Source organism: Tricharina praecox, assembly GCF_024521635.1.
Source record: "Tricharina praecox strain CBS 144465 chromosome Unknown BZA05scaffold_17, whole genome shotgun sequence".
NCBI lineage: Eukaryota > Fungi > Ascomycota > Pezizomycetes > Pezizales > Pyronemataceae > Tricharina > Tricharina praecox.
Genome location: NW_026250419.1, coordinates 647803 through 667628, shown reverse-complemented (window position 1 = coordinate 667628; position 19826 = coordinate 647803). Strand labels below are relative to the sequence as shown.

The window sequence follows — 19826 nt, the reverse complement described above, 5'->3', positions numbered from 1 at the left end:
CTCTACAACCAGTTCATAATTTTCCCCATTCTAGAACCTAGGAAATCTATGAAATAGCCGCACCCTTGAGAGTGGGGGCTTTACAAACGCCTCCAGAGCTGGTAACCAGCTTCGCGACCGCCTCACCCTTAGCCTTACCCTTCTCTCCATCGGGACCGACCCATCCAGCAAGCGCACGGTCAAACGCCACCGTCGTATCATCCTCAAGCGTCTTGAACCCAGGCTGGATCTGCTCAAAAATCTTCTTCTTGGGGTTCAGCTGGGCATCGGGGGTTCCCTCATAGCCCTCAAAGAACACTTTTTCGCCTGCCTGGGCGCCTGCCGGCGGCGAGACAAGCTCCACGAACTCCTTCTTGTGGCTAGCCTCCTCTCCTGCCGCGGGACGGGGAGAAGCCGCAAGTACCATGGCGGCGGATTTGATACCGCGCATAACTACGGGCTTGAGGTTGGCAACGACCACGACTTTGCGGTCCTGCATTTCCTCGAGGGGGACGAGGCCGTTGAGGCCCGAGCAGACGGTGCGGACGGGAGGGAGAGGGTTGAATTTGGCAAGGATCTCGGCAGGGAGGTCGGTGATCTCGGAGTGGGGGGTGATTACAGTGCTGCTGGGGTCGTCGCCCATGGCGATGGTAGAGACGAAGAGGGAGTCGGCGTTGGGGTGGGGACGGCAGTAGAGGATGTGGCCGACGCGGAGATCGAGCTGGGCGGGTGACATGACGGGCTCTGCCCACTTCGTCAGTAACTAGAAAGACAATTCTTCCCGGATGGTAAAGTACCTGGTTTAGGCGGGGGGGCCTCGCGCTTCTGCTTCACCTTCTTCTCCGTCTTCTTTCCCTGCCCCTGGACGGCAGCCACCGCGGCACCAGCCGCATCCTTAACCGTTTGTGCGACCTTCTCGACGGTCTCCGCCGCGACCGCGGCACCCTTCTTCGCCTGCTCGACCACACCCTTCGCGGCCGGCTCCACAGCAGCCGCAGCCGGCTTCTTCTCCTTCTTAGGGGCCTCCTCAGGCTTGGGCATAAACAGGACCTTCTCGACATCAACCGTGACCTTCTCAGTCTCGGGGACATTCAAACCGAGCTCCGGCGAGTTCTGCACAAAGTCCAGCCAGCGGATGACATGTCTGCGGCCCTTCTCGCCGGTGCGCTGTTCATCGCTCCACGCGGCGACATCGTTCTTGACGCTGGCGTAGACGACGGCGTCGGCGATCGAGAACTTCTCGCCCAGGAGCGTGCTCCGGAACTTGAGCGTCTCGTTGAGAGTGTCGAGAGTGCTCTCGGGTACCGGTGTGCACGGGAGGAGCTCGAGCCATCGCTGGATCTCGGCGGATTCCTCGGCGGTGTAGGTTGTGTTCTGGAGGGCGGGGATGAGAGATGCGAAGTGCGAGGCGATCGCTGAGGCCCCCGTGATGGTCTTGTCGCCAGCGGTGAACTGGGAGACTGCCGGAGTCGCGGTCGAGAGCGTTATCGACAGGTCTTTGAAAGACGTGACGAGGAGCGAGAGAGCTTTGTCGGCGGGGGAGAGGGCGAGGGAGGCCATGGTTATGTAGCGGCGTGGGGGGAACGCTGAGACTCTGGAACTGGTGATGGGAGCCCAACGGAGGGAGCGGGAAACAATGCGGAGAAGCGACAGCTTGAAGGTTGAGGATGGGTTCGCAGATGATGGTGGTATGGACGATTGGGGAGATGGCGATCGCTGTTTGGTGGGGTGAAATGATTCACACGCGGCGGGGCATAGCACAAAATTCGGAAAGGGTTTAGGGCACGCGGCAATCTCCGATGCCCGGGATGAGGACATAAATCATCATTTGAACTTGGATATCGCTCGATCAGATCGATGAGGTAATGGGCATCATCAGAATGGATGACAAAATCAGATGGTATCTATTCTCCGCGAAATCAAATCCGCATCTTATGTATGTAGATGCCGCAGCTAGAAGCAAACCTGCAAAAGCACACCGAATTAAAGCATATAAAGGAATCGCCTAACTCTCCTCCGTGTACCGTCCCCTTCCATCGCTGCCTCCCTGGAGTCCAGCGCCTCTCTCCGTCTATTCTCCCTGCCCAGCCTCCACCGCTGTAATCCTACAAGACAGCACACGACGAGCATGCACCCAGCACACGTCAAGCTGCCACTGATGTACTCAGGCCCCTGGTCGGCGGGATACAGCCTTGTCCCCAGCAGCGGACCACACTGTCCCAGCCCCTGCAGAATCGCCATCCCCGCTCCTCGGCTGCTCTCGGTTTCTGAGTTGTTTCCGTTCCAGGTGATGACGAGGGAGATAATGGCGAAAATGGTACCGGCGGCAAGCATGATGCCGACATAGCTCATGACTACGGTAGAGCTGTGGGTGGCGAGGAATTTCGAGGTGGGAATCTTCTCTTCCCACCATGCGCCGGGGGATTCGATATCGGCTACGTCTGAGGCGAGCTTGGTGAGGCTCTTATGGAGTAGTCCGGAAAGCACCAGGAGTAGGTAGCCGGAAATGCTGGTGATGCAGAGGATGATTAGCGGAACGGAGCGGGAGCGGAATCGGTCCGAGAGATATGTTGTGAGGAGTATGACACAAAGGCCAAAGATGTAAGGTGGGATTGAAAGTGCTTGGGCTTGGGCCGGAGAGACGGTATTGACTCCAAGGTCCATCCTGCCAGCTGTAAATAATCGATCCATGGGTTGTGAATGAGGAAGACCTACTCGTTGATGATGGTAGGGAGGAACACGGGAAGAGACGCAAATGAGACGTTCGCAAAGAAGAAGATGAGAGCCGTGATCCAATTCCCCGGATCTCTGAAAGCTCTCCAGACCTCTTTCCACCTCAGCCCACGCCTCTCCTCGGTCGCTATCACAGTGCCCGTATCCTCCTCGTCATCACGGACCACGAGCAGTCTTCGGCGTGCAATCTTCTTCTGATCTCGACGGAGGAAACCAGCATCGGCGGGTGAGTCCGGGATGAAGTAATACGCACAAATACCGGCAACGAGTGACGGAAACCCTTCGAGCAGAAAGAGAAGGCGCCACGGAGCTATCGATGACGGTATCGACGTGATTGCATAGGCTAGAAACCCAGCATACGCTGTAGCCAATGGAGCAGCCGAAATGAACAGGCCTGTTCGGAGTGCAAGCTCTTCCCTCCGATAGAAAAGACTAAGGTAGAACGGCACACCTGATTTTTGTCAGACAGGCGAGCCTAAGTTGATGAGGTCAAATCATACCAGGACCAAAAGCTGCTTCAAAGATTCCAAGCGCTGCCCTCAACACAACGAGGGAGAACCAATTGACCGCCAAAGCTTGCAATGAAGCTACCAGACCCCACCTTAAAGCCAGCTATTAGTAGCTTTTCCACTCCGGATAAAAGGTTACGCATACCCCACCACACAACAGGCGACATATTTATGCGCCGGAAACACTTTCCACAGCAGCGTACACCATTGGAAGAGCTACGAGGATCAATCAGCACCACACTTGCGAATCTCCAATAGTGTGCGGAAGACTCACGATGTAGGTTACATAGAACGCTGACAGTAGCCATTCATACCTGTCGCCGCTCAGATCGAGATCTTCCTTCATGCCAGCTATCCTCGCCTGTGTCAAGCGACTGGGTGGTTAGCAACGATACATTACAGAACGTAATGCCCACCGTCTTACATTGCCGATATCTACCCAAGCGGTGAGGATAATTAGCGCCCACGCTCCCACAGACACCATCCATCAGACCGAGCAAGTTGTACTTACTACTTCGATCCAAAAAACTAAACCATGCGTCAGCAATCCCGGTGCGCAACTCCCTCCACTTTCCCCTGTGGGGTCTCGATAGCATACCTGAGCATATACAGCACGGCCAGCCCGCCGACAAGATACTTATCGAGCTTCCTGACGACGGCCCTCTCTTCCGCCCGCGTATACAAAAACTCCCTCCTGCGCATCCTCCTCCTAGGGCTCCTCAGCGGGGGCTCGTGACCATCCGGCCCCTCGTCGATGGCATATAGCACTTCATCGCCGCCGGAGTAATCGCCTGCATCATCGTCGTCGTCGTCGCCCTCGTCGTCCTGAGTCTTCCCGCCCAAAAGCTCTTCGCCCTCGCCCTCGGCGCCCCGCGACTGCAGCGGCCGCATCTCGTACCCCTCCTCCCCCTCCTCGTCCTCTCCCCCCGGCGCGTGAGCGTGCTCACGGTCGGATCCGAAGCCGGAGGAGTTCATTGAATGGCGTGTGGTGTGTGGCAGCGTGGCTCGGCGTGAGGAAAGGGCGTAGGTATACTGCGACTGCCTGGGTAACTATTCGCGCTGACGGGGAGGTGTTGAACACTGTTGGTGATCGCGTCGATGGAATTCGCGGGGAAGGGGGGAGGGGGGGCTCCCTGGCTAACTTAACTATGATATGCTACTCTACCGACCGACATAGCTAGCCCTGACCTGACGTCTGACAACTGGCCGCTGGCCGCTGGCGCCTGGCGGGGGGCCCGTGTGGAGAATCCCTGCCGGCTTGGCGGGCCCGAGGGCGAAGCGAGGGTGCGTGATCGGCTGTGAGTAGAGTGCCGTACTACTCTATTCTATTTCTATATGTGATAGCAATATGGCGGTTACAAAGTTTGTATCGACAGCAGGATTCAATGCGAATACATGGCTTTTTAATTGGGGCTGGCATTGCACACTTTCAAGTTTCAATTGATGTCTCCACGATATTTATAGTAAAGATTGCTCCCTTCCAGTCTCCTACCTCGCACCCGTAACTTCAAACTTAGAGTACTTCCAGTGTCCGCGATTACGACAACCATTCCCAAGCCCAAAATGCATCTCATATTTTCTAACATAATGCGCATGGAAACCCAAACGGACATCGACAGCGAAAACCACGGGCCACCGCAAAAACCACAATCACAAAAACAACCACAAAAACCACACCAACACCAGCAACCACAACCACAACAAAAACAACCACAACTACAACCACCACAACTACAACCCCACCCCCAACTCCACCCCCGCCCCCCCGATGCAACCCCCCGCACCCGGCGCCGCTCACAGCGACGAATCACCCGGATCCTCAAGCAGCACCTGGACGCCTTCGGCACCGAGCTATCCGCATGTGAGGTATCCTTAGTCTCGCGGCTACCAGCGGAAGACGCAGCGACAATGTTCGTGATCTGGCTGTGCGAGGCGATAACATTTTTCCGCAGCAAGAGTGCTAGCGAGGCTGTGCAGTCCGCCGCTATGGAGCGAGAGAACCAGCGGCTCACGCGAGAGCTGGATGAAGCGAAGAGGGAGCGCGAGGAGTGGGCGCTGAGGTTTAGCGAGAAGGAGACCGAAGTTAAGGGCATTACGGCGGCGTATTTTGCTCTCCTGGATGGCGGGGGGAAGTGTAGGAGGTGTGGTGGTTAGGCAGGATTCCGTCTATGCTGCATGGCTTGAGAGGAGGCTGGCTTGCGTCCTAAGGATGGAAACGGTGGGTTGTTGGTGTGGTGTGGTTGGTTGCAGTGGCTGTGTTGGTAGTTGTTCGTTGTCGTGTTTGTACACTGCGATGGATGAGTGCATCTCATCCTTTGTTTCCACTGCACGATGGTGTTTGCCACGAGTGATATTCCGTGTGTGTGGCCACATGAACCAGCCAACCAGGCCGCCCGGCAGCCCGCCCGCCAGCCATAGCAAACATTGACCCCGTTCACAGCCGCGCAGCATAGTTTCTTCCGGCACCTCTTTGTTTTCCGGCCTGGCCGGAGTGTTTAATATTGTTATGTCCCGCTATATCATCCCCACGTTCTGTCCATCTCTGCCGTTTTCGTCATCGTACACAGCTCTCCACATCACGAACTACGCCTAAACCTGCCCATTAACGGTCAGATAACTAGAGCTGGTGGGTAGCGTCCGCTCAGATGATTCTGCAATAGCTGCTTACACTGTTTAGAACGTAGTCAAGTTACGGCAGGAAACACGTTCGGGCAAGGAAGCAAACAAACACGACCGCTCGCTCGCTTCTTCACACCGGCTCACTCACCCCCTGGTCCCCCGGTCCCACAGTCCGTCCACCATGCCGGCCAAAGCGCCCGTCGACGAAAACGTACGGTTCCTGTACAGCTGTCTGATCCGCAGCGACTACCACTACGCAAGTTCCCATCAGTTCCATCGGTTCCATGGGGCGATCCTCCTCTTGATCTCTTGCACATACTGACATTCCACCGCGCAAACAGATCGACTTCCACATGGTATCCGCCGACTTCGGGATCAACCCCGCAGCGGCGCGGATGCGCTGGTCGCGGCTGCGCAAGAACATCGCGCTGAACAGCGGCTTCAAGAATGATCCGAACATTGCGCTGCTGTACGGGCAGGGCAAGAAGAAGCGCAAGCCGGAGACTGCCGCTGCCGGGGGCAGGGCGAAAAAGGGGAAGTTCGTCAAGGAGGAGTGTGAGGATGATGATGAGGAGGCCGCAGGCCGTACATGGAGGGTTAAGTCCGAGATCAAGCTTGAGGATTCCGAGGGGTTCGGAGGGGGCGGGACTATTGACGGGGTATTCGGCGGGAGCGGCGGAGGCGGAGGCGTCGGTACGCAGTACGGCGCTGTCATGCGGGCTGGACACGCCCCGGGAAATAGCTTTGCCGTTGATGGTAGTATTACGGGTACGAGGGGCGCCAGTGTGGGAGCTACCTTCGGAAGCTTGGCCGCAAGCATGGATAGTTCCTTCCCAGCCTTCAACCATGGAGCCGGACGCCTCACGATCGGCGGGGATGTGGGGGAAGTGGCGATGACCGATAGTAGGGATCTCCAGCCGTTCGCCACTAGAGAAGATGTGCCTATGATCCACAGGGTGTGGGCAGCCAGCACCGCTATCAGTACTACTAGGCCTCGTACCAACCCGGGTAGCGGTACCTCGATGGAACAACGTTCGACTTCGCTAGAAGCCGTTTCTACTGGCTCCTCTGGCCCCAACTCTAGGGGGGGTACTAGGCTGGCCGCGCTCTCGTTGCCACCCGATAACAGGATGTCGACTCCCACTATCGATATGAACATCGATATCATCTCGCCTGTGCCTAGTGCTGAAATCGAAGCTGCAGCTTTCGCACACACGCCAGCCCCTATCGTTCCGTCGGCTGATCATGACATCGAACGCAACGTCCTTACCGTCGTCAACGACATAGACAAGGACAAGGGCCAGGGCACGGACGGGAATATTGCCCCACCCACTAGCAGCAGCACCGCTGAAACCGAAACCACAGCCGCAATCGACGACAAGGGCGAAATCACCCCTTCGATTACCTCGATCACGCAAGAGCAGGAGGAGGTGCATGAGCGTGAGCATGTCGCCGAAGACACTGCAGCAGCAGTCGTTTCGCTCCAGCCAGTCGCACCCGCGGACAAGGATGGCTCTGACACCGACATGTACACGGTCAGCGGGGAGCAGAAGGGAGCGGTCGAGCAGATGGGGCAAGGCTGCAACATCGATATGGAATTGGATGGTGGTGGTGGTGGTGAAAATGAGACCTGTCGTAACGACAAGGAAGTCGGTATTGGTGGTGTTGGTGTTGTTGGTGGTGTTGGTGGCGGTGACAGCAGCACTATCACTATCACGGAACCCCGGAAGAACCTACCCACCGGCAGCCTAGAGGAGGAGGAAGCGGAGGACGACGACGTCGAGCATCGTGTCGTGGTCGTCAAAGAAGAAGAAGTAATATACGCTCCAGGCCACAGCGGAAACGTCAGCAGCAGCGGGAATACGAAGGAGGAGGGTGAGGAGGAGGAGGAGAAGAAGCAGAAAAATGACAGCGCATTGCTAGTCGAATCCAAGGATAAGAAGCTTAATACCGCAGCTTATGGTTCTTGCGAAGATGACCTCAGACCTGGTCTCAGCTGCTCCGAGTTGTCGGACGTCGACGAACGTCAACCCCCCGAACACCACGACGATGGTTCCACTTCCATCGTCGTCGATGAGTCCCACTCACATCTGTCGGTGGTGCACCTCACCCTCCCCGCTGCCCCCGAGCAGGCTTCTGCCTCAGACACCGACGACGAGGAGCAGGAGGTGAAGGAGGAGGAGAAGGAAGAAAACACCGTGCCGCTGTCTCACAGCACTGCCAAGGATTCGCCTGCTGGTGCCTCCACTGCTGCCTCCGCTGCTGCCTTCGCTGTTGAGACTAACGACAATAAACTCCCCCCAGCGACTGGACGCTTGCTCCGCAGCAAGACCGGTGCCAAACCGAAGGCGGTGGTGGTGGTGGCCGGCCAGCAACCAATTACCATCGACACTTCGGACGAAGAGGGGGTATCGGAAGAGGAGACGCTCGAGGAGGGGGAGGAGGCATCGGAAGAGGAGGAGGAGGAGCACTACGAGGAAGAGGACAGCGACGGTGAATATGTTGAGTAGGCAGGATCACTGGCGCACCGCGCACTGGGGACGAGTGAGACACTGTGATATGCCTGTTCCGTTCGGTTGCTCTGCCTGCCACGTCTGCTTTCTCCCCCATTCCCCCATAGATGCAACATTTCATTCTTTTTTTCCTGTCTATTATTTCTTTTCCCGCCGTCATTCATGTACACACACACCTTGTATTCCCCCCAACAGTTTTACAATTCCTGTATTCCCAAACCCGCCTACCCTGTAAAGTACCGAGCTAACTACTGTGCTATCCCTCCACAGTTGGCTTGTGATCTTGATCGTGATCGTAACCGTGATCGTGATCTTGATCGGGGGGCAGAAGGGGGGTGCGATGGCGAGTGGATGCACGGGAAATTATGTCTCATAGATCCCCATTGAATTTTGCCCTCCACCCAAATGCGAAATGCGAAATGCGAAATGCGCTATCTTGATGCACGTAGAGTACTCTACAGTAGCCCCATCGTATCGTATCATCTCACAGGATGTAAGCCCGGAAGACGGGTGGTGGTGGTGGTGGGGAGCGAGATGAATACCGGCCACTAACTAACCGGCTAGACTACTACCTCGCAGCTGCTGTTCAGACGCAATGTCTCTCTCTCCCCCCAATGCGCTATCGAGCTATCAAGCTATGTACCGGTACAGTATCTAGCTCGAATCTGGTAGTTAAGCGATGTCATTTCTAGCAGGAATCTGGTGTCTAGTGTCATCTGTCCCTTGTGATGGACTGAACTATACTGTAGCCCAGCTATTGCCTTACCTTCTTACCTTACCAAAGTGTGGGCCAATACCAGCGGGGCGGCCGTCTCTAACCAACTTATGTAACTAGAGTACCTACGCCCCAGCTACCTGATTGTTGGATCCAACGTCTCACCACCTCCCTCCCCCCACACGGGCCCCGTCCGTTGATTCGGGCCAAGTTCGCCGACGTGAGGATTATTCTTACTCCGCTATCGACAGCTGAGTGCGAAATCATATCATATCATATCACAGAATGGAGTCTCCCCGTCCCCCGTCCCCCGTCCCCCGTCCCCCGTCCCCCGTCCCCCGTGCCTCCAAAAGCTAGCCTCACATCGCACTGACACACACGTCCCACACGTCCCACATACACAAACACGTGCGCAAAACATAACACACACGCACACACGCAGGCCATCGTGACACTGCCAGCCAGCCAGCCAGCCAGCCAGCATCAGACTCAGCTTCTCAAGTGCGCATGCGAATCGGTAGAAATGCACCGTCAGCATGCTGGTTCGACACAGACACAGACACAGCGTTAGCGGATCTCGTACACACATAGATGCGAGTGCGGTAGGTAGGTGGGAGGGTAGGAGTTAGGAGATAGGAGGTAGGTAGGAGGTAGGAGTTAGGTGGGATCGAGGTAGGTGGTTGGGGTGTCCTCCCCCCTCCATCACATTCTCGAAATCTGATGGGGATCGTAGCCAAAGCGTCGGATTCGCGAGTGAGAGGGAAAGGGGAAATCTCTTGCCACCGAGAGAGATGTGGTGGACGGATCCAGAGCCAGAGCCAGAGCCAGAGACGAGACCGTCTTTGCCCCCCGCCTCCCCTCTTCCCCCTCCCCCCGCCCCACTTCGGCTACAGCCACAGATCGGGAGCATTTCAGATCGATCATTCCCGGATCCCGCCTCCGCCGCCACCACCGCCGCCTCTCCCTCGCATCTCGCATCTCGTATTCTCTTCTCTTCTCTTCGTTCACTTCGATTTCTTGCGGGTGCGGGGGGCGGGGCGGAGCGCACCCCCAACGCGCGCAGTTCCGCCGAGGGATCCCCCCCCCTCCCTCCCTCGCTCCCTCCCTCGCTCGTTGAGTTGTTGTTACCTGGGCTGCATCGGCCGGGTTCGAAATCTGGAGGCATAGGGCGAACGACTCCTGTCCTTGACTAACTAACGACCACCCGACCACCCGACCAGCGCTTGGGGGCCGAGAAGCGTGCAGATGTGAGTCGGAAAGTGCAATTCGGTCCGCGAATCACTGGGATGGATTGGCTAGCCGGGGGAGGGCCCCTGGAGGGCCGAGACGAGTGACAAGCGAGATATTATGTACAATACGCATAGGTGGGATGTGTATGTGTGTGAGGTACAGCATGAATAATAAGTCGGGTCGAGGTGCTATATAGGTGCGTAGAGGAAATATGCGTCCACGGGGCCGGCGGGGCGGAAGGTTCGTCGGGCTATGGAGAGAGAGGGGAGAGGGGCGAGGGCACGTGCTGCACGTCTCGTCGTGTCTCGTCTCGTCTTGTCTTGTCTTGTCTTGTCTTGTCGGGGCACGAACCACTTCCGCGGCAAGAATGTTGGCCTATCGGAGGACATGAAGTGAGGTCGGAAGTGGAGGCGTCTGCCGCGCTTGTTGCTGCTGCTAGTTAGATACTGTTGGCGTCGTTGCTGGCGTCGTTGGCGTTTTTTCTTCTTTCTTCTTTCTTTTCTTTTCTTTTCCAGCTTCTACTCAGGGAAAACACTTGGATCGTCTTTCTTCGATCCGGGGGAGGGGTATGTGCGCGAGACGTCTGGTTCGGGTATCTATCTATCTACTCATCCCAGCGTCCACCGGAAACGTGTGTACGGTAACTCGAACTGGTGCTTTTTTGCTATCCCGGGAAGGCGCGCGGAGAGGAGTGCACCACTCAACGCGTAAGGTGCCACAGGCGTTCAGGCGAGCTGGGAACAGAGTGTGGCTTGCTGAGGAAAAGGAGGAAGCAGAGGAAGCCTCGTCCTCATCCAGCCGTTCATCCACCCATCCGTCCCCTCTAGTTTCCCTTCTAGTCTCCCTTTCCCGCCGTGGGGATTGGGGATATACCTCGCAGGCGGTCGTGCGAGTATGTACCGGTATGTAACGGTGGTGCAGAGCATCCATGGACTGACCGACCGGGCATGGCATGGGCTGGAGAAAAGCACAACCGTGGCCTACTTCTCACAGTACTACATTGTTGCCCTGTCCCCCGCGGACCGAACCGCCGCTTCAGCCACATCTCTCCTCCACAGTCCATACGCGCCTGCTAGCAGCTCGCTTCGGCCGTCTGTCGGCGGCGGTGGTGGTCAATCACATCTCTCACTTCCTCTCGCTCTCCGCTAGTTGGCGGTTGGTAGTTTGTATGTAGTTGGCATAAGGGGAACCCGGGGACAACCCTGTGCCTCTGGTAGTACTATACATCTCATGTCTCACTGCACGCATGTCCTCGTATTTCGCCTATATCCAGCCAACCTAAGTAACTTGCACTGTGTAGTAAGCCCCCCCCTCCCCCCTCCGAACCGAGACATCGAACCGAGACCACCGAACCGAGACCACATATCGATCTCCGTGGAGCGGAACGGAGCTTGTGGTTATATTATGGTGGCCATGAAGGGTATACATAGCAACATTGACCGAGTCCATCCATGCGGTGGGCCCGAGGTGGCAGGGAGATCCAGTCGGAATCGGAATTTAGGACACCGCACCAGGACTGAATTACCGAGTAATAGTAGCAGCGGCCGGTGGGCGGGGTGGTGTTTCGTGTACTATAGTCAAGGTAGGTATATCATATGAAGTATGAAGATGGTGGTAGCACGGCCGTGCGCAAAATCCGGCTGACATGAACCAGGAACCTGGGCCCACCGGCTTACATACACACGACAGCGATGCTGGGTAGAGTGATTGACCACTACCTAGTACATACCGGAATGGCGGTATGAGGTGGGGTGCTGTAGTTGGTGCTGGGGCACAGCTCCAGGGAGTGCGGTGCGGAGTGCTCGCTCCCGCGGCCGGGAGTACTGGATGCCAGGCCAGCAACGTCTCTTCGTGCGCAGTCATCCCCTCCCCCGCCCCCCGCCCCCCGTCTAATCCGCCCAACCGCAGGCCACCTCCAGGCTCTAGTAAGCTCCACCGCAGGATCTGCAGGGAGGATGATGGGGCGGCCGTTGATCGCTATGTATGCCAACCACCACCAACGGCCAACGGTCCACCGCCAACGACTCGTTACCGGCCAACACCGGTCAACCCGCATGAGTAATCATGTAGTGGCGATGCGAGCGAGCGTGTTCTTTTCGGATTACCAACTCCACTGTACATACAGTGTACTGCGCAGCGTGAGTGAGCAGGGGGGCAGGATCGCTGGATGATTACAATTCCAACCACATCCGCATCTACATCCACACGGTTCGGTGGTCCATCGCTGAGGCCGGAGGACATGTCTCAGTTCGGTTCAGACTGTTCGGTGAGCGTCGGTGGTGAATTCCGGGGAGGCAAGACTGGGCAGGATTCAGTGGTAATCAGCATCGATCGTACAAACGCCCAGTTATGTACAGTGTATGTATGTATGATATGCTTGTAGGGATGTATAATGTATGTAGGTATGGTATATCTGTCTGTATGTATGTACGATGGCTATAGTACCCACCTAAATAGCCGGCTATAGTAGAACCCGCTATGAGCCATAATGAGCGAGCGTAACACCGCCGCGGGGACGAAGCAGAGCAGTAGAACCAGCAGCACGCACCGGCGTCACGCCATCTACATGGTGACATGGGCGTGGACATGGACATGGACCGACCGACCGACTCGTATCATGTATGTACAATACACAACCTGCACAACCTGCAAGCAAACATGCGATCGATGCCCAGATCCACAAGATCCACAAGATGCACCATTTCGTCCGAAGTATGTACGCACGCCGGAGTCTGGACTCTGGTCGATGCTGGTGTCGTAGGAATCCACTCTACCCCACGGCTGCTACGCTATATCGATCTAGCTGGACACTGACGTCTGCGGGGGAGGGTGATTAAGCATAACATTAACCTTTTATACATACTACTTATGCACAAGCAATGCCAGCCAGCCAGCCAGCGGTTTGGGTGGAGAGGAATGTCCGGCGTCCGCTCCGCTATCATATCATATCGATGGCTGGCGGAGGCTCGTACGTGTCCCAACCGACCGATGCTGCCTACGGGGGAGCTGTCAGATGCTCTAGTTAGTGGCTTGCGCGCGTCAACGTCAACGTCAACGTCAACGTCAACGTCAGATGGATGACTGCATCGGCTGGGTCACTGGGCAATGGAATTTTCTCAGTTTACGTTCGTTGACATGTAGTATTTAGGCACTTAGATTATAGGTAGTAGGTACACGGACATCTCGAGTACCGCTAGTTACCGGTTGATATGGATCGTGCAGTGCAGTGCAGTGGAGTGGAGTGCGGTGAGCGTATGTAGAGAAGTACATTGCAATTTGCAAACGCCCCCGCGATACGGAACCGAGGCTCGTGTCATTCGTACATATTCTGCATACCTAAATACCTACATAAAAACTTATATACCTATACGCATAACAATATACCCATAGAATCTGCATGAGTGATCCAGCGATCCCGCGGGATGCCGTCATTAGGTTACATTGCACTTAAGTTGCAAGTTGCACATTACCATTACATTTGAAAATTATACATTGCACATTGCATTACACATTGACGACTGCCTACCCAGTACCCAGTACCTAGTACCTTCGGTATTGCACGTTGCACATTGCACATTATATTGCACATTGCACATACATCGGCGCATCGCATCGCACCTCAGCGCCGGTACCGTATAAATCTCGCACATTGTAGGCGCGCGAGCCGATATATCGCCGTTTGTTGACATGGCATCGAATCGGAGACGGAGCGCCGCGGCTATAGAGTGCAGAAATAAAGTTGCGCGCGGGAAGTGCGGAAGCTATGTACAGAGATTACGAAATCTTTATACGAAATTTACGGGTGAGTACCGAAGGAGGTGGAGGGTTGCCGAGGCCGAGCTGGTTGCCGAGACCGAGACCGAGTCCGAGGCCGGTGGTGGCGTCGGTGATTACGCCGGGGATTGCGCCGGTACCGGTATATTCGGGTGGGTGGCCGGCATTGATTTGATGTGATGCGGACGGTTGCCGGGGCGCTACGGCGCGATGGGCAATGGTATGTGTGTATCCGAAGGAAATTCGAATACCGTCGTATCGTCAATACCGTTACCGTATTCCATAGATCGAGTGGCAGTGTAGGTACTTAGGCCCCGGCCCCTTCCCCGGCCGCCCTCGGCCCATTCCCGCAGCTAGCCAGCCAACCAGCCATCTGTCCCCGACCGAGCCTTGGTGGCCCTGTCGGTCCAAATCACCGTTTGCGTACGCCGGAGCAAGTCAGAGGTCTCAGGGAATACACGATTCCTCCCCCCAACCCCGGCGCAGTAAAAGTAAGTACTCATGTGCACATGACACCACAAAGCTCAAACTTGAAGTCGAATTTCCGAAATCGAACAGAATCGAAGCCAACCCCGGCGGCACATGTTGTAAGAGTAGGTTATGTACTCATGTACACACCATGCCACAAAGTTCAAAACTCAAACCTTGAATTCAAATTTGCGAATTTGCGAAACCGAACCGAATCGAATTCAACGGCATCAAACATCAGTCACATCAGTCGTGTCTCAAGGGAGAAAGGCCCGGCACGGGCGGAGAGCTACAAACAGCAGCCGCTCCGCAGGGTTCTAACTTCTCGGCGTCCGAGCCGCCGGCCGCGGGTGGCGGGAGCAAGGAGTAGGAGATCAGATGAACCCCTCAACTACTAGCGGTATGTACCTGCATAGGTAGAGTACCTGGATGGCAGAAGTCGCTCTATGTCCGTAGGATACTAGTTGCGACTGACTTCCGATCCGAAACCACCTTCCCGCACCCCTTCCCGCCGCCAAATAACTAAAACCATACGGAACGAGGACAAGGCCGTTGCGAATTTTTGAAGGTCGGAGGAGCGCTACTCTAGACATTACTTTAGCAACCGGCCGATCTCCGTTAACGGTCCGGGTATGGTAAACGCCCCGTGGCTGCAACTACCCATAGTAGCCGTAGGTACTCTACCTAGCCACGGTACGGTACAGAAAAAGCAAACAACAGGCGTCGCCGTATTGAGGGAAGGGGCGGTTTAGCGAGAACCGGAGTAACGGGGATTTTGAAATTTGATTTTCAGGGTCTTGTTGGGCTGTGAGTGAGTGAGTGGCTGAGTGAGTGGCAGGCAAACGAAACGGAGGGTACGTACAGTACCGGTACTTTACTTTGGGGATTTGTATTTACTGTTTACTCTAGGTAGGTACTCCGGCCTGCCCTAGGGGTTGGCTATTTCAGGTACCTACCGTAGGCATGTTTACTATACTCTATGTACTCTATTGTGCTCTGTCTGGGGATACCTAGATGGTCGTCGCAGTATGTAAATACCGAGGAGATCGAAGGGGCGTGGAGTACTCTAGGTACTCAATGCCGAGCCAGACCGAGATACCGTATCAAGCGCGGCGGTCGGGGGGGGGGGGGGGGGGGGGGTGATTCATCATTCATTCAACAGGAGCTCAGGCTAGAATCGACATCGGCCTACTGCATAGTAGAGTACCTGGCAAGCTGCCTCCCAAAAAAACAAAAAACAAAACCATCGTTGCGACTTACCAGTTACCTACCACTCTCACTCGACTCGTCTGAACTAGGCAGTCAGTCGTTCGTCACGCCCCCCCGTCCCCCGTCCCCCCGTCCCCCCGCACCACCAGGTCCACTACTAGTAGTTACCGTCAAAGCGCCAAAATAGTAACTAAAGGGCGTTTGCTAGTCGCAATTTCCGCCGGGATAGTTAACTGTCAACTATCGCTCGATATGTAACATACATACGATTAGGATAGAGTGCCATCATCATCAATGCTCATGTGCACGCGAATGTGTACGCACGCTCAAGCTCGTCATTTTACCTTTTACCTTTGCGCAATCACCGCTAAGTTACGGACGGTAACTACCGTTGGAATTTCGGAGGTGAAGGTGAAGGCAGAGGTTGCCTGGACGGAGGTTGCCTGGACGGAGGTTGCCTGGATTTGCGGAGGTTGCCTGGACGGAGGTTGCCTGATGGTGCGGTCACCGGTGCGCTTGTGGGATTGTGGGATACGTATCGTATCGTATCGTGCAATTGCTGAGATGACTGCTAGGTGCCTACTCAATTGCCTAGCCTTGTGCTCGTATGTATCAAAGTATTTTTTCTCTTTCTCTTTCCTCTCGGCCCTGCCCACCCAAGGCGGTGGTCGGGCACGGCTACGGGTAAGTATACTTGGGTACACGGGTTCTTGCACGGTGAAGGCGGAATAGAGTACACACTCAGGTACTTACAGTCTTACACGGTGAACACAATACAGAATAGAGTAAAAAAAGCCAAGAAATAAAGTACCTCCGTCTCCGTGCGGCGTGCGCTTACTCGCAGATACAATTCCCCCCCTCCCTACCCCGTCACGTACATACAAGGGAGATGTTCGGATCGATGTATGAATGTATGTAGTATGTGCGGTATGTACGGTATGTAAGGCAAGGACGCGAGGTAGGCAGGCGACATGAACATTGAGCAAGTGCAATGGTTGGCTATTGCCGACCAACATACATACAGTACAGACCGACAAACGGTGAACCGTTGCATTGGTGTGTGGTGTGTGGTGTGTGCACTGCAGTGACTGTGCACTCTCCCGGGAGGGAGGGCGTGTTGGATTCGATTCGTACCGTATTATAGACCGGGATTTTCTACTATTATCATGTATCTACATACCATGCCTATACCTATACTAGAGCTTGTATATCCACGCATGGGGGCATTGGGGCCGTTGAAGGAAAGACGAAGAAGGAAAGAAAGAAAGGAAGAAAGAAAGAAAGAAAGAAAGAAAGAAAGAAAACCCTAGATGTACGATCAGCATCGTACGATGGAGAGAGTACATAAAGTAGATACTGTGCAACATATCAAGATTCGATTTCTCAAATAGCTGCGAATTGAATTGCCGATCGAGAAGAAAAACAACCAGTTCGTCCCGAGAGCCTTCACACGAATCATCCCATCAAGTATGTAGGCATCATAGGATGGATAGGAGTAGTTGGTAGTAGATCCTTCTGTGAACTCCTGTGGATGCCCTAACTGGGTACCCGAGACGTACAGCACCTCGAGTATGTATGATATGTATGTTGATTAGTATTACCTACGGCCTATGGTACTTGCAGTATTCACGGTCACTCCGATATCGATATCGCCTGCTCAATGCTCACTGCTGCTGTAACGTGTAGTCCCGTTCCACGAATAGATAAGGCTCGAGAGGCTTGACGGCGGCGGAATACCGTTCCCAGGTCAGTGCGTTGCCTCGCCTTGCGCGGATCCCGGCGCCAATCGTAAGGCAAGGCATGATCTCAAGAGTCGAGGGTCAAGAGTCAAGGGGAGTAGGTACCGTACCGGTAGGACACCAACAGGTTGAGCACACTCGTCTCGAAAAATATCGAGTTCTGGAGAAAGATTGTTATCATACCGGCGATGGCCGAGCTTCTACAGCGGATCATACGGCATGCGGATCAAGCCGCGGAAGGTCCGTGGAAGACCCAGAGAAGCCGTATGCGCTCGGCACGGCACGGCTCGGGAAAAGATTGCCAATGCCAATGCCAGTGGTACAGAGCCGAGAAAGCTGATGCTATATGTGAGTTGGTCGGTCAACGTGGAATCGATTTAGGTATGATTAATAGAGAAAGAAAGATAGAGAATAAGATGGATGGTAACCACAGCCTCGCGCGGTGAGCGATGATCAAGGTCGATCTGGGAGAACTCACAACCGCCGGTCTGTCGCCAAGTGCGGAAAGGGCAAGCGGACGGGGACAGTTGCCAGTATGTAGAGTACATAGCCACTCACCAGTCGCCAGTTGCCAGTAAGCTCGAGACTCGGCAGCGAGAACACTCCGAGCACGGCGTTGTTCGCTGACAGGTCATGACATGCCGAGCTTCATGAGCTGAAGGCATCCCCGTATATATCACCCATATTCGTATGTAGAGTACTCTACTCTACTTATTACTTATCCAGCAGGTCCCCCAGCAGCCAAGCCAAGTGTCACATCGACAAATTCTCCGATCCCTGTAGTTAGTACCAGCCTGTCCCTACCAGCCTGTACATACCAGTCTGTACCAGGTCCCTATCCCTATCCCCTATCCCTATCCCTTCCCTTCGTTCCTTCGTTCTTTTTCGGCAGCTCTGCCGGTCATGTACGGTATGTACGTCATACAGGGTCCCCCCCCCCCCCCGCAAAAAACGATGACGAAGAAAAAATAGGTGGCATATGTAGACTCTAGAGTACATACATGTCTCCTAATGTATGTACTGCGGTCGAGGACGAGGCTGCCAGCTAAGTATGTAGGAATGTACTTATCGTACGTGACAGCTGCAGTGCCCGTCTCGAAGAGGAGAACGCACGCGGGTGGGGGATGGGATCGGGGGACGCGGGGAAGTTTTCGTCCTTCCACAGCTCCAGTGCGGTGCGCCAGAGAAGATACTCCACATACCTACATACAATCGCGAGGAGCGCTCGCTGCTGCTGCTGCTGCTGCAAGCGAGCAGGGGGGCCTACGCCGGAGGGTGGGGGAGGGAGTGGGGAGGGGACATCTGCACGACACAGCAGGCATACATATCATACATACATCATGCCCACGAAATTAAATTCGTCCAATGAATGGGTGGTGGAATCCCTGACCTGGCTGGCAGTGGCCTGGCCGCCGGCGGGGCTGGGAAACAAAACAAATTGCAACGATGGTCAGGCAGGTACCCGTTTGCGCTCATGGATGATGGGGCATTGAGGGGCGAGGGGAGAGGGGAGAGGGGCTGCTGGGGGCTCGGGGGTGATGGTGGTCTATAAACGGCGTCGAAAAATAATAGCGATAGTTATAGCTGCCTCCCCGGCGACGGCCTGAACCTGAACCTGAACCTGGACCTGGGCTGTGTACACAGGGTGCAGTCACTCAGTGCGACCCGATGTCAGTCCATGTACTCAAGTAGTAGCAATCGGTACGTGCTCCGCCGCTGCCGCCGAGATCATTCTACCGAACGTCGGGAAACCCACTGCGCCATGGGACGATGGGGCGATTGTGGCCTCCGTTCACGTGCGACAAACGGATGCTGTTGTTCGATATTATATGATACAGTGCACTACCGGTATCAGATCAACCGGACCGTGCGCATGGACCTAAAAGGCCGGCACCGAAGAAGGTTCAGAGTTCAGAGCGCAAACAGTGGCCGGAACTACTACATACCACTAGTTAATCGCGGCGGTAACGGAGAGCATTCACCGAGGACGACAACGCTGAGCCAGGAAGCCTCAAAGCGATGGGCACGACTCACGGGAGGAGCTCGGAGATCCGGCCATTGTGCCTCTGCCTCCAATAGGGCCAAGTCGGCGAGTTGCCTCGCTGTCGCCGGCCAATCCCTATCGCCGTTCGTTCCATAGCGGGATACCGACATCTCCCGAGACCAGCGGGTTTCTGTGAGCGCCGGCAGATTGACGCACTCGACGTATGTGTGGTAACCAAAAAGCCGACAATTCGCTCGGAATATTCGTCTGCGGGATTACCACTCTAGCTTCTAGCAGCACTACCGTAGTTACTCTAGTCAACTATTAGCTCCGGCTTCTCGATAAATGGATGTT

The 19826-nt window shown here is 55.2% G+C and overlaps 3 protein-coding genes across 3 annotated transcripts; 1 reads left to right on the top strand and 2 right to left on the bottom strand.

Annotated features, from left to right (window-relative positions):
- Positions 1-46: 46 nt before the first annotated feature.
- BZA05DRAFT_446261 (uncharacterized protein) lies at positions 47-1539 on the bottom strand (the record flags this gene model as incomplete). Its single annotated transcript, XM_051487064.1, has 2 exons — positions 47-723; positions 777-1539. 2 exons carry the CDS (start codon positions 1537-1539, stop codon positions 47-49), a joined length of 1440 nt encoding a protein of 479 aa, XP_051338268.1.
- Positions 1540-1796: 257 nt separating this feature from the next.
- BZA05DRAFT_402513 (major facilitator superfamily domain-containing protein) lies at positions 1797-4426 on the bottom strand. Its single transcript, XM_051484115.1, has 8 exons — positions 3820-4426; positions 3733-3749; positions 3646-3656; positions 3496-3582; positions 3367-3437; positions 3213-3313; positions 2695-3163; positions 1797-2644 (listed from the first exon to the last, which is right to left on the bottom strand). The coding sequence occupies exons 1-8, from the start codon at positions 4194-4196 to the stop codon at positions 1963-1965; spliced, it is 1815 nt and encodes a 604-aa protein (XP_051338267.1). The 5' UTR covers positions 4197-4426; the 3' UTR covers positions 1797-1962.
- A 703-nt stretch (positions 4427-5129) lies between these two features.
- BZA05DRAFT_437264 (uncharacterized protein) lies at positions 5130-8350 on the top strand (the record flags this gene model as incomplete). The annotated part of the gene is made up of 3 exons (XM_051486447.1): positions 5130-5355; positions 5906-6051; positions 6182-8350. 3 exons carry the CDS (start codon positions 5130-5132, stop codon positions 8348-8350), a joined length of 2541 nt encoding a protein of 846 aa, XP_051338266.1.
- Between the last annotated feature and the right edge of the window lie 11476 nt (positions 8351-19826).

What these genes read in the sequence shown, in the direction of transcription:
- BZA05DRAFT_402513 (XM_051484115.1), bottom strand. Translation starts at nt 4,196, where the DNA reads ATGAACTCCTCCGGCTTCGGATCCGACCGTGAGCACGCTCACGCGCCG. An exon ending in CGTTCTATGTAACCTACATC is followed by an intron (nt 3,438 to 3,495) that starts GTGAGTCTTCCG and finishes TGATCCTCGTAG; the next exon opens with CTCTTCCAATGGTGTACGCT. An exon ending in TGAAGCAGCTTTTGGTCCTG is followed by an intron (nt 3,164 to 3,212) that starts GTATGATTTGAC and finishes GACAAAAATCAG; the next exon opens with GTGTGCCGTTCTACCTTAGT.